The sequence below is a fragment of the Phoenix dactylifera genome, chromosome 12 (genome assembly GCF_009389715.1).
Source record: "Phoenix dactylifera cultivar Barhee BC4 chromosome 12, palm_55x_up_171113_PBpolish2nd_filt_p, whole genome shotgun sequence".
NCBI lineage: Eukaryota > Viridiplantae > Streptophyta > Magnoliopsida > Arecales > Arecaceae > Phoenix > Phoenix dactylifera.
In genome coordinates, this window is record NC_052403.1 from 7,825,085 (window position 1) to 7,846,575 (window position 21,491).

The 21,491-nt window shown below is 37.0% G+C and overlaps 1 protein-coding gene across 1 annotated transcript; it reads left to right on the plus strand.

Annotated features, from left to right (window-relative positions):
- The first annotated feature begins 1,554 nt into the window (after nt 1-1,554).
- Nucleotides 1,555-20,967, plus strand: LOC103712660 (serine/threonine-protein kinase pakF-like). The gene is made up of 13 exons (XM_008799244.4): nt 1,555-2,217; nt 8,324-8,741; nt 9,457-10,114; nt 12,281-12,321; nt 14,797-14,865; nt 16,256-16,356; nt 18,364-18,442; nt 18,801-18,899; nt 18,991-19,059; nt 19,199-19,248; nt 19,370-19,451; nt 20,188-20,282; nt 20,359-20,967. Exons 1-13 carry the CDS (start codon nt 1,796-1,798, stop codon nt 20,501-20,503), a joined length of 2,328 nt encoding a protein of 775 aa, XP_008797466.2. The 5' UTR covers nt 1,555-1,795; the 3' UTR covers nt 20,504-20,967.
- Nucleotides 20,968-21,491: the final 524 nt, after the last annotated feature.

Here is a 21,491-nt window from a genome sequence, read left to right on the forward strand (position 1 = left end):
AGCATAAGAAGTCAGATTAAAAAAAACAGTATTCTCCGTAAATTGGTGGACCACAGAAGTCCCACTTGCTTGCAAGCAAACAAAAAAACTTGATGAGAAAAGGAAAGAGGAGAAGAGAGGATATGTGGTTGTGGAGGTAATTTAATATATTGGTGCGTTCCAAGTCTCAGGGGATTAAGAAATTCAGAAGCCCAAAGTCCAAAACTTGGAACTAAACAACTATGTGGGAAAGAATTAGAGTAAAAATTAAGACCATAGAAGTGAAGTGAGCTCGGTGGGTGAACTGGATAAAACTATAACAACAACGTTTGGCTTTCCAAGAAGCAAACTCGAAGAGCAGTGTCCTAGCGGACGACTCGTTGAATAGAAAATCAGATTAAAAAAAAAAAAAGAGCCTATCCAAATCCACTTGCCTCCAGGAACGCCTTCAGGACGAAGAAAAGATGGAATTGAATGAAGGCTCAAAAGATGGGGGCCCATGATTGTCTTTTCTCCAGATGGGTGTTTATATATAAATGAAAAGATGTTACCCTACCATTCTCAGCTATTCGTTGTATTCAGGCAATTGTTTCTTACTGCATGTAAATGAGATTATAATGCCAACGCTTAAAAACAACTAGACATTAATAATACCAACTTCTTATTAATAGCTTTAGTATTTTTCAGGAACATGATGAGACTTAAACTTGATCTTCACATAGATAAAGTAAAGAAAGCATGCCAAATTGTAATTAAAGATGCGACAGGGTCTAACATAAAGTAATTATCGTGTTTAAGATGCATGAAGTAATTATGAATTATCTAACTAATATTTTAGAATTTTTAAAAATATATTATAACCGTGTTTAACTACTCTAACATACAACATGTTTGGACATGCATGCCCCGTAAGCGTAAAATATACTAAGGTTCAGCATCAAATACTTGGGAATAAGTTAGTATAAAGAGCATCAATATTTTACTATCAACTTAAATATCTTTTGAAATAGATATGGCCTTTAATTTAATCTTAGTTAAAGCATATAGTACTCATCAAGCTCTAATTAATTGTTTCTCCATGTTGCTTGTTTGTAAAAAAAATAATTATAAATTGTTTGCTAAAAATTATAATTTTTAACTATATGTAACAATTAAGAATAATAAATTTTATCTCTGATATAATTTGGTTAAAAATGACATTTTCTAATTAAGCAATGAAAATTATAAAATAAATATTTTAAAAAGACCATAATTGTAAATTCCAGAGTTTGAGTGTGAGCTTTGCCCACCAGCCTTGGAAGCTCTCTCTCTTTTTGGGAAAAGTTGTGGCCCCAAACCTCACAAATTCACCATGGTACCAAAAGAGAGAAAAAAAAAAACTCACAACTATCCATGACATCTACACCACCAACAGGATGAGGAAGAGAGCCAAGTGAAAGCTTCAGATGGGGATATGATCATCTGTACCAAAAAAAAAAGGATGGGGATGTGATCATGTAATAATTAAAAAGAACAAAATAAAAGCGCAGAGAGAGAGAGAGAGAGAGAGAGAGAGAGAGAGAGAGAGAGAACCCACAGAAGAAACAGTCTACAGAAAAATAGAGAGCAGAGAGGGAAAATAAAAAATAAAGGAGGCTTCTTTGAGCTCAAGAACCCCTTCTGTTCTCCATTGTCTCTAGAAATAGAGAGGAAAAAAGGAGCCGCCTTTGATCTAAAAACCCCCTTCTTTTCTCCCGTTCTTCGAGAGGAATCCATGAACTCCTTTTTCGGGTTGCTTCCATTCCGTCTTTGCTCGTCCTCTGAAGCTTTCTAGGCCATGGAGAAGCCGGCGGAGGAGCTTTTGAAGAAGATAAATGACCTGGAGGCGGGGCACGCGCTGCTGAAGCAGGAGATGTCGAAGCTGATGCCGCGCGAGGGTGATGTCGGCGGAGTTGCTCGCGGTGGCGGTGGGGACCGCCGGCGGTCTCACTCGGTGTCGCCGCAGAGGTCGGCGGCGCCCCCACCTAGGCGGCGGAACGAGGGGACCGGCGGGCTGGTGTGGCGGCCGGGGTCGGCCGCGTTAGGGCACTCGTCGAGGCTGCAGCGAGAGAGCCGGGAGCCGGGCGACACCCCGAAGGGAGGAAGGCGCGGGGAGGCGCCGGCCGGCATCGGGCTGTCGGAAAAGCAGTACCTGAACATATTGCAGTCGATGGGGCAGTCGGTGCATATCTTCAATCTTGAAGGCCGGATAATCTACTGGTCAGTCGTGAGAATTCTGCTTGCTTTTTCTGTCTGCGTGTTAGATTTTCTTGATCTATCTTCTGTATCTTTATGTTTTGTTTTTGTGTGACGGTTTTCCATGAGATCATTGTTAGATTGTGATTTCCTTTAGGGCAGTGGGGGCTCTGTAGTTCCTTATCTAGGATTTGGTAAAAGTTTGTCCTTTTATCGTTTAGTGGATGCCATAAAGTTTTGGTTTTTGAGGGATTCCGTGTTGGATTGAAGTGAATTTTTCACTGTATTGACATTTTTGGTAAGGATGAATGGTATGAGATGCCTAATGAGGTTTTAAGATGAAGTGTTCAAACTTTTGTTGATAGCTGGGAGAGGGTTTACTTCTGATTCATTTAGATTGGAGGCATGAAGTCCTTGTTGCGGATTAAAAATTGGAGAAACTTCCATGGCATCATATGAGTCGCTTGGCAGGTCTGGTCCTGGGCATTTTTTTAAGCATCAGGGTTCCTTGGATTCTTTTCATTGTTGCTATTGCCATAAATCTGCTGGAACAATTAGTATGCATCATGGTATCCCGAACCATGGATTGGTGTTCAGTTTTTACATGTCTCATATTGTATATTACAGTTTGATGTCTGTTATGAATTTGGTTAGTTCATAAATGCAAGGTAGGATCCGTTAATTATCTTCAAATCAAAATTAAGAATGCAAACTATTTGGCGGATTGGCATTGTGAAATTGTAAGGACATACTTAGCTGATTCCCCCACTTTTCCTTGGAGTCGACATGCTTGAGTAGGATGACGAGTGAAGAAGGAGTTTACATCTTGGCCGAGATATTGTTTTCTAGTTTCTATTAGTATCTAACACTCACCAGTACAATATATCTCAAAACTCAGCCTTTCTTATGGCGGCTGATATAAACATGTATATCCTGAGACAATGGCAGACATGATATCAATATATTTTCTAAGATTTTTTCATCAGTATTTTACCATGTTAAATTGGTTCTTTTAAATCTATATATTAAAATTAATGTTTTAATGCAGCAGTTAATCTCTGACATACTATTTTGTCCCATATTGCGATATCATGGCTCCTATATATCGGCTGAGATGTTGGAATAAGTCGAGACTTTCCATGTTTTCTGAGCTAGACCGAGACCTTACTTTTGCTTTGTTCATCTTGATATCAGCCATCCATCAAGTTGACACAGATCTTTTATTTTAAGAATCCTTGATAAAGGGTAGTGAAGAATAATTAATAGTAGGCTTCGAATTACAGGATATTAACAATCTTGGCTGTTCAATGTTAGGGTCTCGTGAATTTCCGTAATGTTTTATATGATAGATTTGAGTAAGGCTGTCTAAAATGGGGGGGACTTCAATTAGTTCATGATGCTGAACTATTTTTAGTAATGCAAATGAAAATATAGTAGGAAGAATCTTAACTGGTCATTTTATAGAGAATCAAGAACACGGCACCCCGTTGTAGCTCTGTTTATAGAAAGGTAATGGAGCTTAATGGTGGAGATAGGTAATCATAAATGGATGGTGGTTAGGGAAAGCATGATAAATTAATTTTGGGTATCTGTGAGATTAGATTGGTTAAGGAGCATAAAGGATGCATATGATGGTGGAAGTGCTACATTTTAAAAGGGTGGGTTGGTTTAGGAGGTTGGAAACTCATAATGGCCCAACCTTTTCTCTTTAGTATCAGCAAATGAATTGTTTGCATGGGAAGATCTTGGGGATTATATTACGTTGTTGCCATGTTTTTTCTCTTTAATAAAGGTGGAGGGAAAAAGAAAGCTGTTTGGACATTGATTTGGGCAAAAACTTCACAGTGAAGTCATGTTTTCGTCTCACTAACTAGATACCTTTACTTTTGGGTGGATATAGCATTATGTTGGAGAAGCTACTAGACATATACAAAGCCATTGTCTCAGCTGCTGCTTCTTAGTTGTTTCTTCAAAAATATATTTGCCTTCTGCTGTGCATTGGGTAGTCAGCCTCTTGCACTTAATACAGAAAAATCTAAAGTACTTATTCAGTTTGATTGGAAATGACATCTTTGGGGTAAGAGAGGAGTGGTAGACTATGTGCAAGTAAATTCAAAACTGCTTATGTTTATCTGTGTAGGAATAGTATTTGGTAGCATGCACTGCATCTTGGTTTGAACTTTGAAGGGTAGAGCTTATTTTTATTTATATTTAAATTATATAAATAAATGTAATGAAAATTTTATAGAAAAGTGATGAAGTTATCTACATTGATATTATTTTAGAATGGATTATAATTCTTTTGGTTTTTCTATGATTTTGTAAAACTAGTATATTTATGAAAGCACATTGATCTATTGTCATTTCGTTATTTTCGGTTACCATGGCTAGTGATGTTTGTTATAACAGCCATTATTATATTTGAGAAATATCAGGTCATTGGTTTGATTTGATAAATTATGACCCTTATTTTTAATATGACAATAAATAAGATTTTTTAATGGGGTTCATTAATAAGGATACTGATCCTATTGAAATCTTGATTTATACATAGAAAAGAATCTCATATGAAAGGGCAATATAATTGATCTTTAGCTTTTCTTGATTCCATGAGTTTTCTGTTACCTTTTTTCTTGTGCTACACATTGTAAGTCTTGCCTTTTTGTGATTTTTTTTTTTGTTTTAATTTTTAAACATGTATATGAAACTTTGTACCTTAATTGGCGGTTTGTGGATTCCGAGAGAGGATAAATTTTGAGAGAATATTGCGGGTAGTTTTTGGCAGGCCAAGATAGTGTCTTGGTAAGTGGTTTATTAGGGAATTAGTGGTTTCATCAAGGGTGTTTTGGATATAAAAAAAGGGAAGAGATTGAACCTTCCTAGGAATATTCAAATTCAGAACTCTCTTTTTTTGATGTAGTATAGATTAAGAGGCACACTGACACTGGCTATTTTTTAATTACAAGGGATAAAGAAGTGGTGCATTAAGGACAGAAAACATAACCACTGATTGGTTGATAGTGGATTTTGATGTTGGAACAGTTATTGGATTTAGATACAATTGGGGTTGATTAATTGTTTAAGAGCCTTTCAAGGTTGGTTAGGTGGTTCTTCACACACTCTACATGTTGGCTATCAGTAAAATAGGTCAAGATGCAATTTTGTCTCAAGAAGGCCCCCAGATGACTTAATTGGCAACTAACTGATTGTATCTTGCAGTCTAGTGCTGAAATATGATGAAATATTGATAGTGAATCCTAGGTTCTTCGGCGTTAAGCATGCTGAAATTTATTTATTTTTTTTCAAAAACCATGGCTGAACCTGATCGGGTTGCCTACGTACCCCTTCATAAGGGGGATCAAGCCATACGTAGTTCTTTTTAAGTTTTAAAACGCAGCGGAAAAATCGAATCAAACAATTTAATTCATGCATGCTTACAAGATCAAATCTATAAATCAGCACCTTAAGAACACATAGGATTATGCCGGAATCGTTTAAACAATTATGCTAAAACATTCATGCATGATTAACTATCAGATCTGAAAGGTAAACACTCTATTCCGATTAATCTCCGAATATCTATCGAATGGATTCTGGAGATAACTCCGTGAGGAGCCCCAAAGGAGGGTAAAACCTCGGGGAATCAGACCTAGACCCTGACTCCAAAATAAAATATTGATGTGGGATTAATACCTTTTATGATAGAAGAAACTTGTGGATCTGATCCTTGACTTCGCAGCCACGCACATGAATGGCCTCTATGAGAAGTACACGCGAAGCCCTAGGTAGATCGTCTTCCGCGGGAGTGCTAGCTCGCGCAGGAACGTTGCAATGGCTTAAGCTTTCTCCTTCTAAACACTCAACCTTTGATTGTTCTTCAAGGAGATGGAGGATGGACGTGAGGAAGAAAGAGAAGAAGGGATGGAGGCCCTTAGAGAATTTTTACAGAATTTTTTTAAAACCTCTAAATATGGTATTCTTGAACCAAGGCATGGGGGTCTTTTATAGCCAAAAGACCACCCCACGCCTCACACCTAATTTAGCCAACTAATTTGGCTGATAAAATTTTCAAAAAATTCTGGTGGTGTGGCAGCTAAGAGGAGATAAACATATCCAAATTTCGTGCATTTTGGATCTCTAAAAGATAGGAATTCACGCGTCCAAAGTTCAGTCGCAGACCACCCTATTTCATGCACCATGCAATCCCTACAAATTAGGAAATTCATCTAAATCTTTCTAGAAAGATTTAAGGCGCCATTTTTATAGGAAATATAGCCCCACGCCTCCTCTCTTCTCACGCCAATTTTTGGCCAAAAATAAAGAGGATAGGCGTAGAAAATATTGGGGATAAATTAAGGTGTCATTCTTCTCCAAAAAGATAAGGATGGGTTCCTAAAATTTAGGGATTCTTCTCCTTATTTAATTCTGATTACTTGGTCTCATAATCCTCATCAAATAAGGTCTTCTAATTGATTTGGATCAAGCCCAATCCAATTGGGTCAAGTCCCATCAATTGGGTCAAGCTCAATCTACTTGGGTTGAACCTAATCCAATTAGGTCAAACCCTGATGCAGCCCAAATTGAATCCTATTCAATTTGGCTCAACCTAAGCCCAATTACTCAATCAAATTGAGTTCATTAGTAATCTAATTGCTAATTAATCCTTTAATAATTCAATAATTATTTTAATGCAACTTTTGCTTTGGATAATTTGTCAATCGAATTGACCAAATTACCCCTGAATAATTCTTAATCATCAATCAGCCATTTGATCAACCTAGAAACTTCTATGCGTGTGACCTCATAGGTTCGAACCTAAGTCGGTAGTATAGGAACGTCTTCCTATACTAATCGATGTGACCATCTAGCAATGGTACCCGACGTCCGGATAGGCCGAATATATGCGAAGCAAATATTCTGAAATCCTGGACTATGGTTACTGTATAATTCAATCCCTTTGACTCCTAATGCCAGGATGACTTAGAGCTCACTGTCAACGCTATAATTAGTACATCCATTATGTAATTAACTTTAGATATCCCGTGACTCCTCACTGGGATTACCCTGGCCAAGGATTTGCTAAATTAATCACAAGACATTATCTTCTGTTTCCAGGAGGCGTCAATTGCATCTCGACTCACAACTGACTACGCAAGTACTTGACTGCACCCAGTGACCTTCCGTCACTGAATTAGAAATTCAGGTAGTCCGGTACCAAAGTACAGTGAGTTGCTTGCTAGTCACAGGTTGCGATCTCAGGTCAGAGGGCCAAACTTATACCCATATCCACTCGGAACATCTCTTGACAGTAGAGCGTTTCGGAATTGGTCACGTTCAGTGAAATGTACTCCTATACTTCACCTGTATGGCATACCAGTGTCTCCACACTCCTTGGTTAAGAGGACAACCAATGTATATGTCACACAACGACCTAATCTCGATAATGCTGTCGTCCCAGTAACAACATATCATTTGGTCGCGAACCAGTTTAAGGACTCAAAGATAAATCCTCTTTTATCATAACATAAGTCCTAAGGACATCATCATATAAGAGTTCATTTGAAGATGAAATGATGAATAATGCCAAATAACACTTTATTAATTTGTCAATTCATTTACAAAATTCAATCATCAATATGCTGACGATTGACATTTAGGATACAATTCCCAACAAATATTAGGTGCTGTTTTTTGTTTACATTAAAAAGAACAAATTATCTATCATTAGCATGCAGTTCAGCATTAGTTTCTCCCTTGGTTCTCCAGGAGTATTAGTGGCTAAGTCCTTGGCTCATGCTTTTTAGTCCTCTCGACCCTAGTTGTTTGCTTTCTGAGATGTTTTATGTTCGATCTGCTGCTGATTTTCTTTATGGTCAAGGATGTTTTTATCAATATCTAATTAAACTATTTGTATTGGTGTTCTGTAAGTTATAAATATGCAAATTCTGGTTTAGTGTCACTAGTAATTTGATGCAATGGGTTAGTTTGATCAACAACACACACAGTCCTTTTCCTTTATAAATGAGAAACCAAGTATCTGTGCTATTAGATCCACTTCTAGCCTTCTCCCATTGTTGTTACTTGTTAGCTTCTACATTAGCCATTGAACTGCTCATATTCATTCATGCAGGAACCGCTCTGCAGAACATCTTTATGGTTATCCTGCATCGGAAGCCATCGGTCAGGATGCAATCGAGCTACTGGTTGATGCTCGTGATTTCAATATTGTGAGCAACATAATCCAACGTATAACCATGGGGGAGAGTTGGAGAGGGAAGTTTCCTGTCAAGAACAAGTTAGGAGAGCGATTTTTAGCTATTGCTACAAACACTCCTTTTTATGATGACGATGGAAGTTTGGTTGGCATCATTTGTGTGTCAACTGATTCACGGTGCTTTCAGGAGATAGCATCCCCTCCAAGCTGTACAAAACCCCAGTCAACTGTCTGCAGCACTTCCAGTTGGCCTAGAATCGGTTTAACAAGTAAAGGCAGTTCCGATTCTCAGCAACCTCTTCAAGCTGCTATTGCATCCAAAATAACCAATCTGGTAAGTTAATTTCCATTATAATTTCATGCAAGTAGAAGGCAATAGAATATAGTATAGTTATAGAGTAGGGGTGGCAATTTACGACCTGACCCGCCAACCTGACCTACAGCTGACTTGCTTTAGGCAGGTTTAGATTTGACATAAATAGGTCCAGGTTATAAATGGGTCAAACCCGCATGGACCTGTTCACTAAACATGTTGGGTTTAGGTTTAGATCTTTGACCCATTTAATTTTACATGTTTAATGGTCCCAAGCTTTTTAAGACTTGTTTAACCTTTTAAAGCCTACTTAATATGTTTAAAACCGGTTTAACCAAACCCATTTAATATGGTTAAGACTCACATAACCTGTTTTAAACCTATTTAACCCTTTAAGACTTGCTTAACCTGTTTAATCTGGTTTGACCCATTTATCAAATGGGTTATGCGAGTTAAGTCAGGTTGCCTATTTAATAAAAGGCTGGTTTCAGGTCTGGATTTTTGACCTGTTAATAAATGGGTTGAGTTCGGGCTGATAGATGTTTGACCTGGCCTATATCCGGCCTGACTGGCTTGATTGCCACTCCTACATAGACACCTGGCAATGTCTTTCATAATTAGAGAAATCTGGGATATTATTCTGATTCCTGAATATATTTTTTTTTTCTGGGATATTATTCTGAATATATTTTTTTCTAGTGTATTCTTTCTTATTTTTTTTAGAATCACCAAACAGGCTACTAAGGTTACAAACAAAGTTCGTTCTCGGATAAGGACGGGTGAAAACAATATGGAACGTGAAGGTGGGAGTGGAGATAGCCAATATTCTGACCATGATGCTGTTTCCTTAGATCACAAGGAGGATGCTAGTTCAAGTGGAGCTAGCACACCGAGAGGTGACGTACCACCTTGTGCCTTTAGTATGTTCTCTTCTGCAGCCACAGAGGAAAAATCTCCAGGAAAAGCATCTAAAGGTAATAATGAAGAGGTCGAAGGAAAGACAGGGATTCACAAGATCATTAGCTCGAAAGCAGAGACATTATTAGCTAAGAAGGGGATATCATGGCCCTGGAAGGGGCAGGAACATGATGGTGCAGATGCGAAGAATCGCTTTGTTTGGCCATGGGTGCATAGTGATCAGGAAAATGACTTGACTCATCAGAAGACTTCTGAATCTAGTGTCAAGCCAGAAAGCCAAGTGATTGAAAGCAACCGAACTGCAAATAATGAGGCTTCAGGATCCTGGTCCTCTTTCAACGCTAACAGTACGAGTAGTGTTAGCAGTAGTGGAAGCGCCAGTAGCAGTACTGTTCCCAAAGTGGATATGGATATTGACTGCTTAGACTATGAGATTGTATGGGAAGACCTTATAATTGGAGAACAAATAGGTCAAGGTAGTCACCTTCTCCTGGCGTGAGTAGTGGCACTTCTTTCTTTGAACTCTATTTCTTAACCAGAAAAACATGCAGCAAATGATTGCAATAAGCATCTCTCTCTTATTTGATGATCCTTGATATGTGTTTTAGCTGTTGCTTTGTTTATTCCTGCAGTCTCATTATGGTTTCTAGCAATAATGTACTTTGTGACGGTAACCTGGCATTAGATATTCTACAATGAAGTTATCTTCCATCAGTTGTATCAGCTATTCAACCCATTGCGTTTTGTTCTTACAAGTATTTCTTAAAATAATTTCAGAAGGAATATTGGCATTACCTACTTAACTTCATATAAAATTGATAAACACTTTGCCAAGATATATTCCTTGATGTATTGTTTGCTTCAAGTTGGTTTGCAAGTTCTTGGGTATATATATGGTAGTTGGTACATGGTAATTTTTCATGTTTTAAGATCAAATTTTCTTCCAATTGGTGACCAGCTAGTCCTGGACATCTGCCTGATTAACCAAACCTGCTCCATAGGGTACCAGTACTTGGCAATTTCTCAATACAATTTACATGATTTCTGAAACACAATTTCTTTGGTACTTTCTCGAGCTTTATATTCTGAAGTCCTGCAATAGATTTTGGCTTATAAGCATTTTATATAAACTTTTTATTATGGTAGTATGCTTTATAATGATATTTATAAACCTTATGTTGTCACATAATTTTTGCAGACCAACGACTCTGTTCTTTCGTTAGTTGTTCAGATTTTCTCATGAACTCCTTATTTTTAGCAGATTGGATAGTATGGAACCTTTGAGCTGTGAACTTTGGTCCTGTGTGAAAGTCAAAATCTGAATGATTGCCGGAATATTACTTAATCAACTGCCAAGAAAGTTGATGGTACAAAATGGTGAAGTTAATTGTAATTTGTTATGTTAATAATTAATTACTTCACTTTGGAATTTCTATTGCATGCCCATATTATTTTCTTACTAGAGGGAGTACATGTAGAAGAGTGCCTGTGTAGTGAAGGGGCAGGGAGTTTCAACCTGAATTTCAGTTTACCATGATAACCAGAGACGCATAATCCAGGAATGTCAGATCTATGTTGTGCAGTTTTTCATTACATAGATTGAGTCAGTAATTCAGTGCGTCTTTCTGGAGAAGTTTGGAGAATATCCTACTCTGAAATTAAATGAGTAGTTTTCTAGAAGGCATTGGCATAGTCATATTTGATGATTTTGCCTAAACTTTGAATGCCATCTGGGGGCAGTCTCAAGCCCAAAACACATTTGAAGTGATTGGTGATGCTTCCTTTCATTATTTTTTACTCCTCCTATTTGATGAATATCATTATCCCCACCTCCCCCCCCAAAAGAAAAGAAACCCCACCCCCTCCTACACACACAGCAAAAGTGCAGAGATTGGTAAATTGCAGAATTGGGTTGTGGAGGTTTGTTAAGTGAGAATTTGGCCAATTTAGGATTTTTGAACTTTTTATGTCCATATTTATCTAATAAATTTTGTTGCTTCCTTGATATACATTGTGTTTGAAGGGCATCAAAATGTTAGATCTGAGTTTTCCTCAATGTCTTATACTTGTGGAATTCTCAATTTAGTTGTTACTAGTGAGAATGTATGGGTCTTATGTCTTGCCTTTGTAGTTCTTGTATCTCCTCCATTCTGTGAATACTAGGAGTTCATATCCTCTGCTGATGTTTTTTTTTTTTTTTTAATAAGTTCTCAATTTGCTCTGATCATGTGGCTGGTAAACTGTTTTATGTATATTGTACTTTTTCAACAAAATGCTCTGTTCCACATCGCTTTGATTTATCTGTAAAAGAAGTTTTATTTTTATGTATAACCCTTGTGGAGTTTGAAATGAGGACAGATCTCTGAAGATCTATCATTGTTTAGATATGAACGTCATTTTGCATTGACTTAAAAGTTAAAACCTTTAGTTATTTGGGATGAATGGAAAATGCAGGCTTCCTGCTTTCTTGATTAACTTCCTGCTTCCTTGATTAACTCAATCATGTCAAATGATTACAAGTAACTTTAGGACAGACGACTGATGATGCTACTGCCTCAAGATTTCTTAGAAGATTATGCTATATGCCTTTCATTCGTAAGGTTCTGTTATCTTATACATATTTTCTTTTCCTGCTCGCACAGGTTCTTGTGGAACTGTATATCATGCTCTGTGGTATGGCTCGGTATGTTTATTCTATGGCTTTACATATGAGCGATATAGTAGTACTTTGTTTAAACGCTCATTGTGATTGATTTTCTGCATTAAGCTGTTTGTTGGTCCTCAAAACAAACAGATGCTGACTTTTGTCTGTGATTCTTGAACCGTACCACTATCAAGTTTCCCTATGTGCAATGGTTCAACGAGTCAGTGATATAGTGTGCTTATTGCAACTTTGTCTTTGCTGAGTTACCTGTAGGTTTGACTATTAAAAAAGATCCATAATTTGGCATCTTAATGTTTATATCTTTTATGCTTGGGGTATTGGATTATTATAGTTTGGTGTTCTACCTATAGGTTTTAACTGTTACCTACAGGTTTTAGTCATCATGTTTATTTCTGTTTGCACAAGCGGTTGGATAAATTTTTTGGTTGGTTGATGGCAGAGTCGCTGATCACTCACTTTCAGTGCATCATTAACTCAAAACAAAATATTATCCAATCCAGTTGCAAGAAAAGCAACTCTCAAATCAAATGCACGTAGGAAAATCCTTGTGGCAATAAATGAATGCTTTCTGATTGTCCACTAGCAGTCAGACAATTACTAGTCCGTGAATTTTGATGATGCTCTCCCAGGAAAATCAATCAAGGTCCGGGCATGAAAAATAAAACCAAATATTCAATATAGTGATTATCACCAAAATATTTGGGTTTCTTGTGCTTGCTCTTTAAACTTCTAGAGAGAAAATCAGGAGTGTGACTTTCTAGATATCTTCAAACTTGAGGAGGTATTTTTGGAGACTTGGGGTACCGTTATTCTTACGGCATCTGCTCATATATACGGTACAAAGACTGATGCTTCATGATTATGATTCCAAAACCTATCGATCATGTATTGGCTATACTGCATAGACAATAAGTTAGGAGTGTATCTGTCTTTGAGGAAACATATGGCCTCATTTGGATCCCAACCCTTACTGATAGCTTATACTCAGTTCTAGATGATTAAGCAATTGTAGTGTAGGATTCAGTCCAAAAGGGCAATTTTCATAGTATCATTTGAAATAAATTTTATGGTTGGTATATGTACCATGCAAATGCATACTTGCATATATAGTTTCATTTGCTAGTACAGGATTTCTTAGGGATTTTCTCGTCATGCAAAAAGTTTGGAATATGAACTGCATTAATCAGTCAAGACATGATAAGCTTTCACAGTGACAAGCTCGGTAGCATCCTTCGATAGTATATATGTGCCTTTGGTGAGGATAAAATGTCAAAACCCAAGTTGAAATTTCTCTTGCATAAGTAGAGAAAAGTCAAAATTCAGGTTGAAATCAATCGTTGCTCTGACATCAAATTCTAAATTTTCTCCATCAAGAAAAGAAAATTCGAGCCCCTAAAATCAACAATATTGTTTTTGGTGTTAGACATTGCATCATCCCATTTCTTTGCTTCCAGCTGTGTAAAATCGCTCTCTTCCTTGTCAATCTCACCCTATCTTCACTTTCTACCTCAACTCTAAGTCCTGAGGAATGATCCCATCCCTTAAAACCTCATCAAAGGGGACAGAATTAACTAGCTAGCATGACCCGATCTATCAAAATATCTTAGCTTAATAGCTGAAAGTTTCTATCTTGGGTGCCTCTCTTTAAATAGAACCTTGCTCCCTCACTCATTTTCTAGGTGCTTCCTTGCTCATAATTTCTTTGACAACTCTGCTGCGCCACTCCTGCACCAACTCTAAATCCTAGTAACCTGACTGATGAGTGATGATCACTCCCTCCAGATATCCTGCCATAAAACCAAGGTATTAATATCACTACTATCCTAGCTCATAAGTAAAGCCCCCTTACTGTTAGGCTTGTAGCTTCCATTAAGAAAGTGTCTTGCAGCTTCTCTGACTTCTTAGGTTCCTTAACAAGGAGTTAAACATGGAGACAAATACAAGTGCAAGTAACAAAAATGGATTGGATTGGCATGATATTCTTTCCCATGTTAAGAGGTTGCCCTTTGCTTCATCATTTGTCAAACATCTCATTTGTTGATTGATATCATGGGCTTATAAAGTTGGATGCCAGTGTTAGGATGCATCCCTACCTGATTGTAGATTTCCCTATCTTATTAACCTAGACATCCAACTTTTTCTCCACATCGGTCTCTTCAAGTTAACTAAGGCCTATAAGCACTCTCTAAGGTTCCTTTTAGACCAATATACCACTCTAAGCATTTGAGAAGGAATGTAGGATTGATTAGTAGAACAGAAAAGATGTAAAAGGGACTCACTTAAGACAGGATGCAATCAAACTGGTTGCAATTAGTTATACGCCAATGGCATCCACAAAACGGGTACACTGTAATTTTGTTACAGAATTTTCAGGTTTACATTCAAAGATAGTTCATGATTGCTAGTGCTACATAAGGTTAACAATGAAAGATCATGCTTGTTGGATTGTGTTAACCTTACACCGCAGAGCTAAAGTATCTTATTTTCTTCCAGGATGTAGCAGTTAAAGTATTCTCAAAGCAGGAATATTCTGATGAAGTCATACTTTCCTTCAGACAAGAGGTAAATTTCAAAACTGAGCTTGCATTTTTCGAAAATGAATATCCTGTGATTACCTTTAGTGTTTGATATATTTAAGAAGCTGAACCTTGTGATAGGCAAAAGAGCAGTTCTTTATGCCATCCTTTACTTTTCATAATTAGTTGCCAAAGACCATCTTTTAACTTGTTATTTAAGTCTTGACATTGATGCATAAGCATTAGGAGTTATAGGTGATTCAGCAGATAGACATATACTCAGTTTGTTTGAAAGGATGTTATGTGATTATTTGTACCTGTGTACATCTTAGTTGTGAATGCATGTCAAAGAGAAATATAGTATCACACTTGAATTGATTTGCTAGATTTTACAGTTTCAAGCATAAGCCTGTTGGAATTTAGATATCTGTCCACCAGTACATCTAGAGCAGTTGATCAGTTTTCCATCCTTGAAAATTAGAACTACCTGCTGATGCTGATAGCTGTCGATTTCATCTATATTTTCAACTGTTTAGATGAATTTTCATCTTTGTTGATGGCTTGCTTGCAGCAACTCCTTTGCTAAATGATGATTCAATCTTTTCAAAATTGCTATGATGAAATAATGAAACTATAATTTTCATTATCTAGTTCACATAATACAATAACAAAAAGCTTTGAAGGCTTCCTATATTTGAAAATGGAGAAAGTTGATTCACTTATAAGTTCATACATTTTATTACTTAGACATGTAATGTTTGCCCCTGGAATACTTGATTTTTTTTTTCCTAGGAGCATGGTTTTAAGTCCTGGTGTTTTTTTTTTTTTGGAGTAGGGGGTTGGGGGGGGGGGGGGGAGCATCCCACCATCCAGACAGGCCGCTACCCCAGGTGTCGTGATGGGAATAGGGTGGCATAGGAACTGGGATGGTATGGCACATCCACTGTCCCAAGTGTCGGGCTGTGGAACATCCCATTGCACGAAAAATCCAAGATGACTTCGTCCCATGGGATTTGAATCCTTGCACGTGAGGAATTTCATGTTCAATTAATGTTAGAGCACAACCTTTATTGCTCTTGTTATTGTTGAATGCAACATGGACAATTTATCTGGATCATTATCCATGAGGGTTCCTCTTCCTCAAACATCAATCCTGGAATTATAAGGAATGTTTACATTGGGCTCCAATTTTTTTAATGTGAATTTAATTCTATAAGAACATGATACTATAATTTTTTTTTAAGCGGATGGAGAAGTGATCGTATACCTCTTCTACAATATAAGTATTTTGACCATGATCAACTGTTTGACCTTCATGATTTCATCTATGAATTGTCATGCAATAGTTTTGCTTTACAAACAACTTAAAATCTCAAAATTTAGTTGTCAATAGCCTGCATTGCTTGTATCATCTGAATATGGTTTTGTTGATGAAGGTATCGCTTATGAAGAGGTTAAGGCATCCAAATATACTACTCTTTATGGGTGCAGTTACTTCTCCTCAGAGACTTTGCATTGTGACGGAGTTCCTTCCGCGGTTCGTTCTTCACTTTGCCTACAAAATTCAAAATGAAAACAACCTGAACTCTATCTTTATGATTGCTTGGTATTTTTTTGCCTTGTAGCTATATACTTGGATTGTTGACAACAAACGTCAGCTTGTTTAGAAATTAGAACAGAAATTTTAGTTGCAAGAAAAGGGGTCTAGTCTTGTGTCTTTATCTTAACAAATGAAATTTGTTATTCCTTTTATGAAAATATTCTAATAAAAGGAAGTATAGGCATCACAGATCTTTTATGAAGCAGTTCATCATGGTTTCGTAAAGTTTCTATTGAAGTATTATTTGCATCAACTTCTTTCCACTATAGTATTATTACAAAGTTCTCCTAAGATTTATTGTATATCAAGCATGAAACTAGTATAGGTATTTTGAACTGATCAGTTCAAAATAGCTTAAATTGTTTTTGTACAGCAAGCTCATTGTGTTTTTAATTTTACCTTTTACCTTTTGGTTTTTATCTCCAAGAGATTACTATAGCATGGTATATTTGTATCGCATTTCATTTTTGACAAATTTTGAGAAACAGTAATTATTTGAATTGAAAACAAACTACGCTTAATTTAAAGCTGGGTCCAGAACTCCATTCCCCTTAAACCAAACCTGGAAAAAGAAAAAGAAACCTGCACACATATTATCGTTATCATTGTCCAAGACTTTTCCCACATTTCGGGTCAGTTGTAGAGCAAAGATTTAAGCTAGGAAAGTTCCACAGGAGGATGAGGCAGATGTTCCAGTCGATTGTGAGCTTGATGTCAATCCTTAGCAGCAGGAAACTGCAATTTGCAGTGGCGAATCTCCTTCCAAATTTCTTCAGAAACTCATTCTCCCACCTGCTTTCTGTGGGTTTCCTTATTCGCTCTTTTAAAGAAAGACACTCCCCTATTCCTGTATCCAACTCTGCTCCTGTGCCTGCTTCTGGTAACTAAGCATCAATCCTTTACAATTGGTGCTGAATTCCTAGCTAAGGGAAATAAGGCAGTAGAGGGGCCTTCCATTAACTTACATGGCTACTTGGTGATAAGGAGGTTTACCTTGTTAGCTTCAATTTAAGCTCATGTAACTAACGAACAGCCTCTCTAAAATTTCCTTAGACTTGGAAAGAGTCTAGATTAAGGGATAAGATGATAACTTCTGATATAGGGAGGAGTTGTGTTCACCTCAAATGCACAAGTAAGCCAGATAGTCAAATGAAACAGTCACATAACACACGCATACACACTAAGATAGGCCTGTTGAAAGAAGCCTGCAGAGTAGCTTTAAAAACAAATTCATTGCTCAAGAGGCGAAGAATCTGCTCGAGATACTCTCCAACCATCTGAAAGTTGCTAACATCATATTGGCCCAAGTTTTCAGGATCAACCTTAGTGCGCTTCAGCATTCTGGAAGTTCTTGTTTAGCAAGCCATCTGCAATAGTGTATTTGGCATAATAACTGAGCTCTTGGTTATCACATGCATGAGAAAAGTTTTCTTCTTCCAAACTTTGTATAGAAAACAATTGATCTTCACAATTCTCAAGCAGTATCACCCAGTTTTGATCTTATACCTTGGTGCTGCAAATTGATCAAGAGCAATATTTTTGTCCATGCTAATTGCAAAACAACACACTCTCACTTGCAGTGGGACCAATTCTTGCAAATATACTTGCATTGACTTTTAATATTGGAATACTTGTGTGGCTGTTTATATGGAATCTTCATTGTAACTGCCTCAAACTGCAGCTGATGAGGTGAAAATTATTGATAAAAAAAATCAGTATTATCCATTTTAATAGTGATTGATATCTACAACATAAATGTTCATCCCATATGTATAAACCTCCAGATTGTAGCTACATCAGATGTTGTGGTCTGAAACTTCAGCATTGAGATGGGCATGGTAGATTGAGTGATTATAGACTTCAATTTCAAGAACACAACTATCATCGATAGAAAAAATTCTGCATTGTTATTCTTTCTTTGATATCTATCTATTCGAAATGCAGTGGGAGTGTGTTTCGGTTGCTTCAAAGAAACACCACGAGATTGGATTGGAGACGGCGCACTCACATGGCTTTAGATATTGTAAGTATATTTTCACATATAGATTAAAGAAGGATTTAGTGACACTTGATTCTATTTATAGTTCTGGTGTAAGAATATTGATAAAGGAATCAAACTGAAAGCTTTGAAAAGGCACTCTTATTACTCCATGACTTTATTTTCCTTTGCTCATTTCCATATTACTGTATCACTTGAGCTAAACATCTGGAACATAGTTTTGTTAGTAGGATCAAAAGGTCTAGTTTGTTTTTGCGGAAGCAAAACCACCTTGACATTTGAAGTTTCTATTTCATATTGCTTATGTAGCAACGAGTTATGCAGCTTGGAATTGCATTCAAGTGTTATTGATAATAATATGTTCTTTCTTCTCCTTCAACAGGCAAGGGGCATGAATTATCTTCATCATTGCAACCCGCCTATCATTCATCGTGATCTGAAGTCATCAAATCTGTTAGTTGATAAGAACTGGACTGTCAAGGTGTGATTTTACTTCTTAAAAGATATATATCTGCCACATCTTATACACACATTACATCCTCTCTCTTTTTTTTTTTTTTAATGTTGCACAGGTTGCGGATTTTGGTCTTTCACGTCTTAAGCATGAGACATATCTGACAACAAAAACTGGGAAAGGAACGGTATGTGCATAAACTGCAAATACTAAGTTAAAATATTTCTAGTCATTTTTCGCTGCCAAATTAATTATCCAATAATGATAGCTTCTGGACATCTAATTATTTATTTTAAGCTAAGAACTGGCCATTTTTCTGTTCTCAGCCACAATGGATGGCTCCAGAAGTTCTGCGAAACGAGCCTTCGGATGAAAAGTAGGTTGAGATCTTAATATCGTCTTAGCATATCATTGATTCAATGTTCCACTTGTTTCTTGACGGCAGTAAGGGAAGCACTCATCTTTTTCCTCTTTTTTTCCCTTGCCGTGGAAAATAGGTCCGATGTGTATAGCTATGGGGTAATACTGTGGGAACTTGCCACTGAGAAGATCCCTTGGGATAATCTCAATTCAATGCAGGTAAGTCACCGCTGAAGTTCTGTCATCGTTCTAATATCAAGTAGTTTGCTTTTACCCATTTTCATATAATCAACAAGCAATTTTTAATTATCTGACATCATAAGATACAACACAATCATGACTTAATAACAATATTTTCTTTTTATTGTTTGGCTGCTTTATTGATAACTCCAGAATAATTAGAAAAACATATTGCATATTTGTTTATCTAACATACCCTTTTTTTATATACAATCAGCTATGTGCTTCTTTATATTATGATGACATGCTTCGCTGGTTCACTTCAGAGTCACAACATGCTTTAGTTGTTGCATTCTATTTTTTGACTATTATAATTTTTAGACTAAATCATGAAACCCAGCTTTGTTCTACATCTTGTATTGTTGATCAAAAGAGCATTATCTAAAAAGAGGGATAATGTGCTGTAATGATGTTGAAGTTGCTGCATTAATGCATTCTTTGATCTGATTTCACTTGGAATGTCAAGGCAACATGTCCAAAATATGCTGTAATGTTCTTAATCAACTTTGACGGTAAACTATTTCTCTATTCATGATAAGGTATTCTAGAGAAACAAATTTAATCTGCATTTAGTTTTGAAACCAATTGCTGGTGGATAAATTCAATTATCTTTAAGAACTTGCCTCTTAGACCTTGTGTAGAACTGTCATGGCCTTTAAAGAGTCGTACATTGTGCTTTCTGATTATTTGAACTTTGAGTGATTTTGTTGTCCAGGTCATTGGAGCTGTAGGTTTTATGAACCAGAGGTTGGAGCTCCCGAAAGACCTGGATCCACAATGGGGGTCAATTATTGAGAGTTGTTGGCATAGGTTAGCTCTCCTTAGACAAAATTTCCCCTGATGCTTTCTATTTTCTCAAACTTATCTGTGTTTTGGACCTAAACAGCGAACCACGTTTTCGGCCAAGTTTCCAAGAGCTGGTTGATAGATTTAAAGATTTGCAGAGGCAGCATGTTGCCCAATCTCAAGTGCAACGCTCCGTACCTAGTGACATTTCCCAGAGTAATGCAAAAGTGAGTGCTCAGGAATGAGGTTATCAAACTCTTGAAGATTTATTTGCCAGTCTTGTGCATCAGCCATGATTCGGTTCCAATGAGAAGCATCTTTCATTCTACGTCGTATACAACTACGATGAGCTACAGATCCTACGAGTGCTGCAGGATCATGTGTCTTCATCAGCAGGCACAGCTCAGCTGTATACATTCTAAACAAGGAGCATGCAGCTGTGACTGAGAAACTGTCGTGCCAATGTGTCTCTTTTTTGCCAAAAATTAATCAGCCAAATTGTAAAATTGCCTTGCATCATCATCCACAAGTTGGAAGCATTTTTATCTTATCGGTTGTATAAATTGTGCCTCAGGCTACTGAGTTTTGGTGGTTGGGCTGCTTGAATTAAGCAAATGCCATTGGATGTTTGCTAATTTCTTCTAGTTGTAAAGAAGATTTGATAGAGCCCTACTAAAATATCGTATTACAGCGATGAGTACAAGCTTTATATTGTGATGCCTATTATTTTATTTTTTCCAAGACTATCTCATGAGTCATGAGGAGTGATAGTTATATGTTCATTATTGAGGCTGAGTCAATTATTGGTTCAGACTCCCTGATTGCAAACAGAGTTATAGCAGTGGGGTTCAAGAAGGATGGTAGTGGCATTAAACTGCAGCATGTAACAGTTGCTTTCGACTCGGGGCTTTTAAAAGACTTGAGTGGCAAGGGATATGAAAAGCTTCAACTTAAGTGGGATGATAATGAAGTCATTTTTGCACTTAGCCAGCATCAAGAACCCAGATCAAAGTTTAAATGAAGAAAAATACTGACAGAAAGCAGAATCAACTGTTTCAATTAATCCACACATATGATCATATATGTACCTCTTGAAAGCCATGGCAAACATAGATAGTTTATTCTACATTATTTGGAGGTTCTTGAAGCAGACAATAATCTGTTTTGAAAGTCTCATGGAGCACATAGATGTGTATCTACTGAAATTTTCTTTTAAGCCACCGTTTACGAACT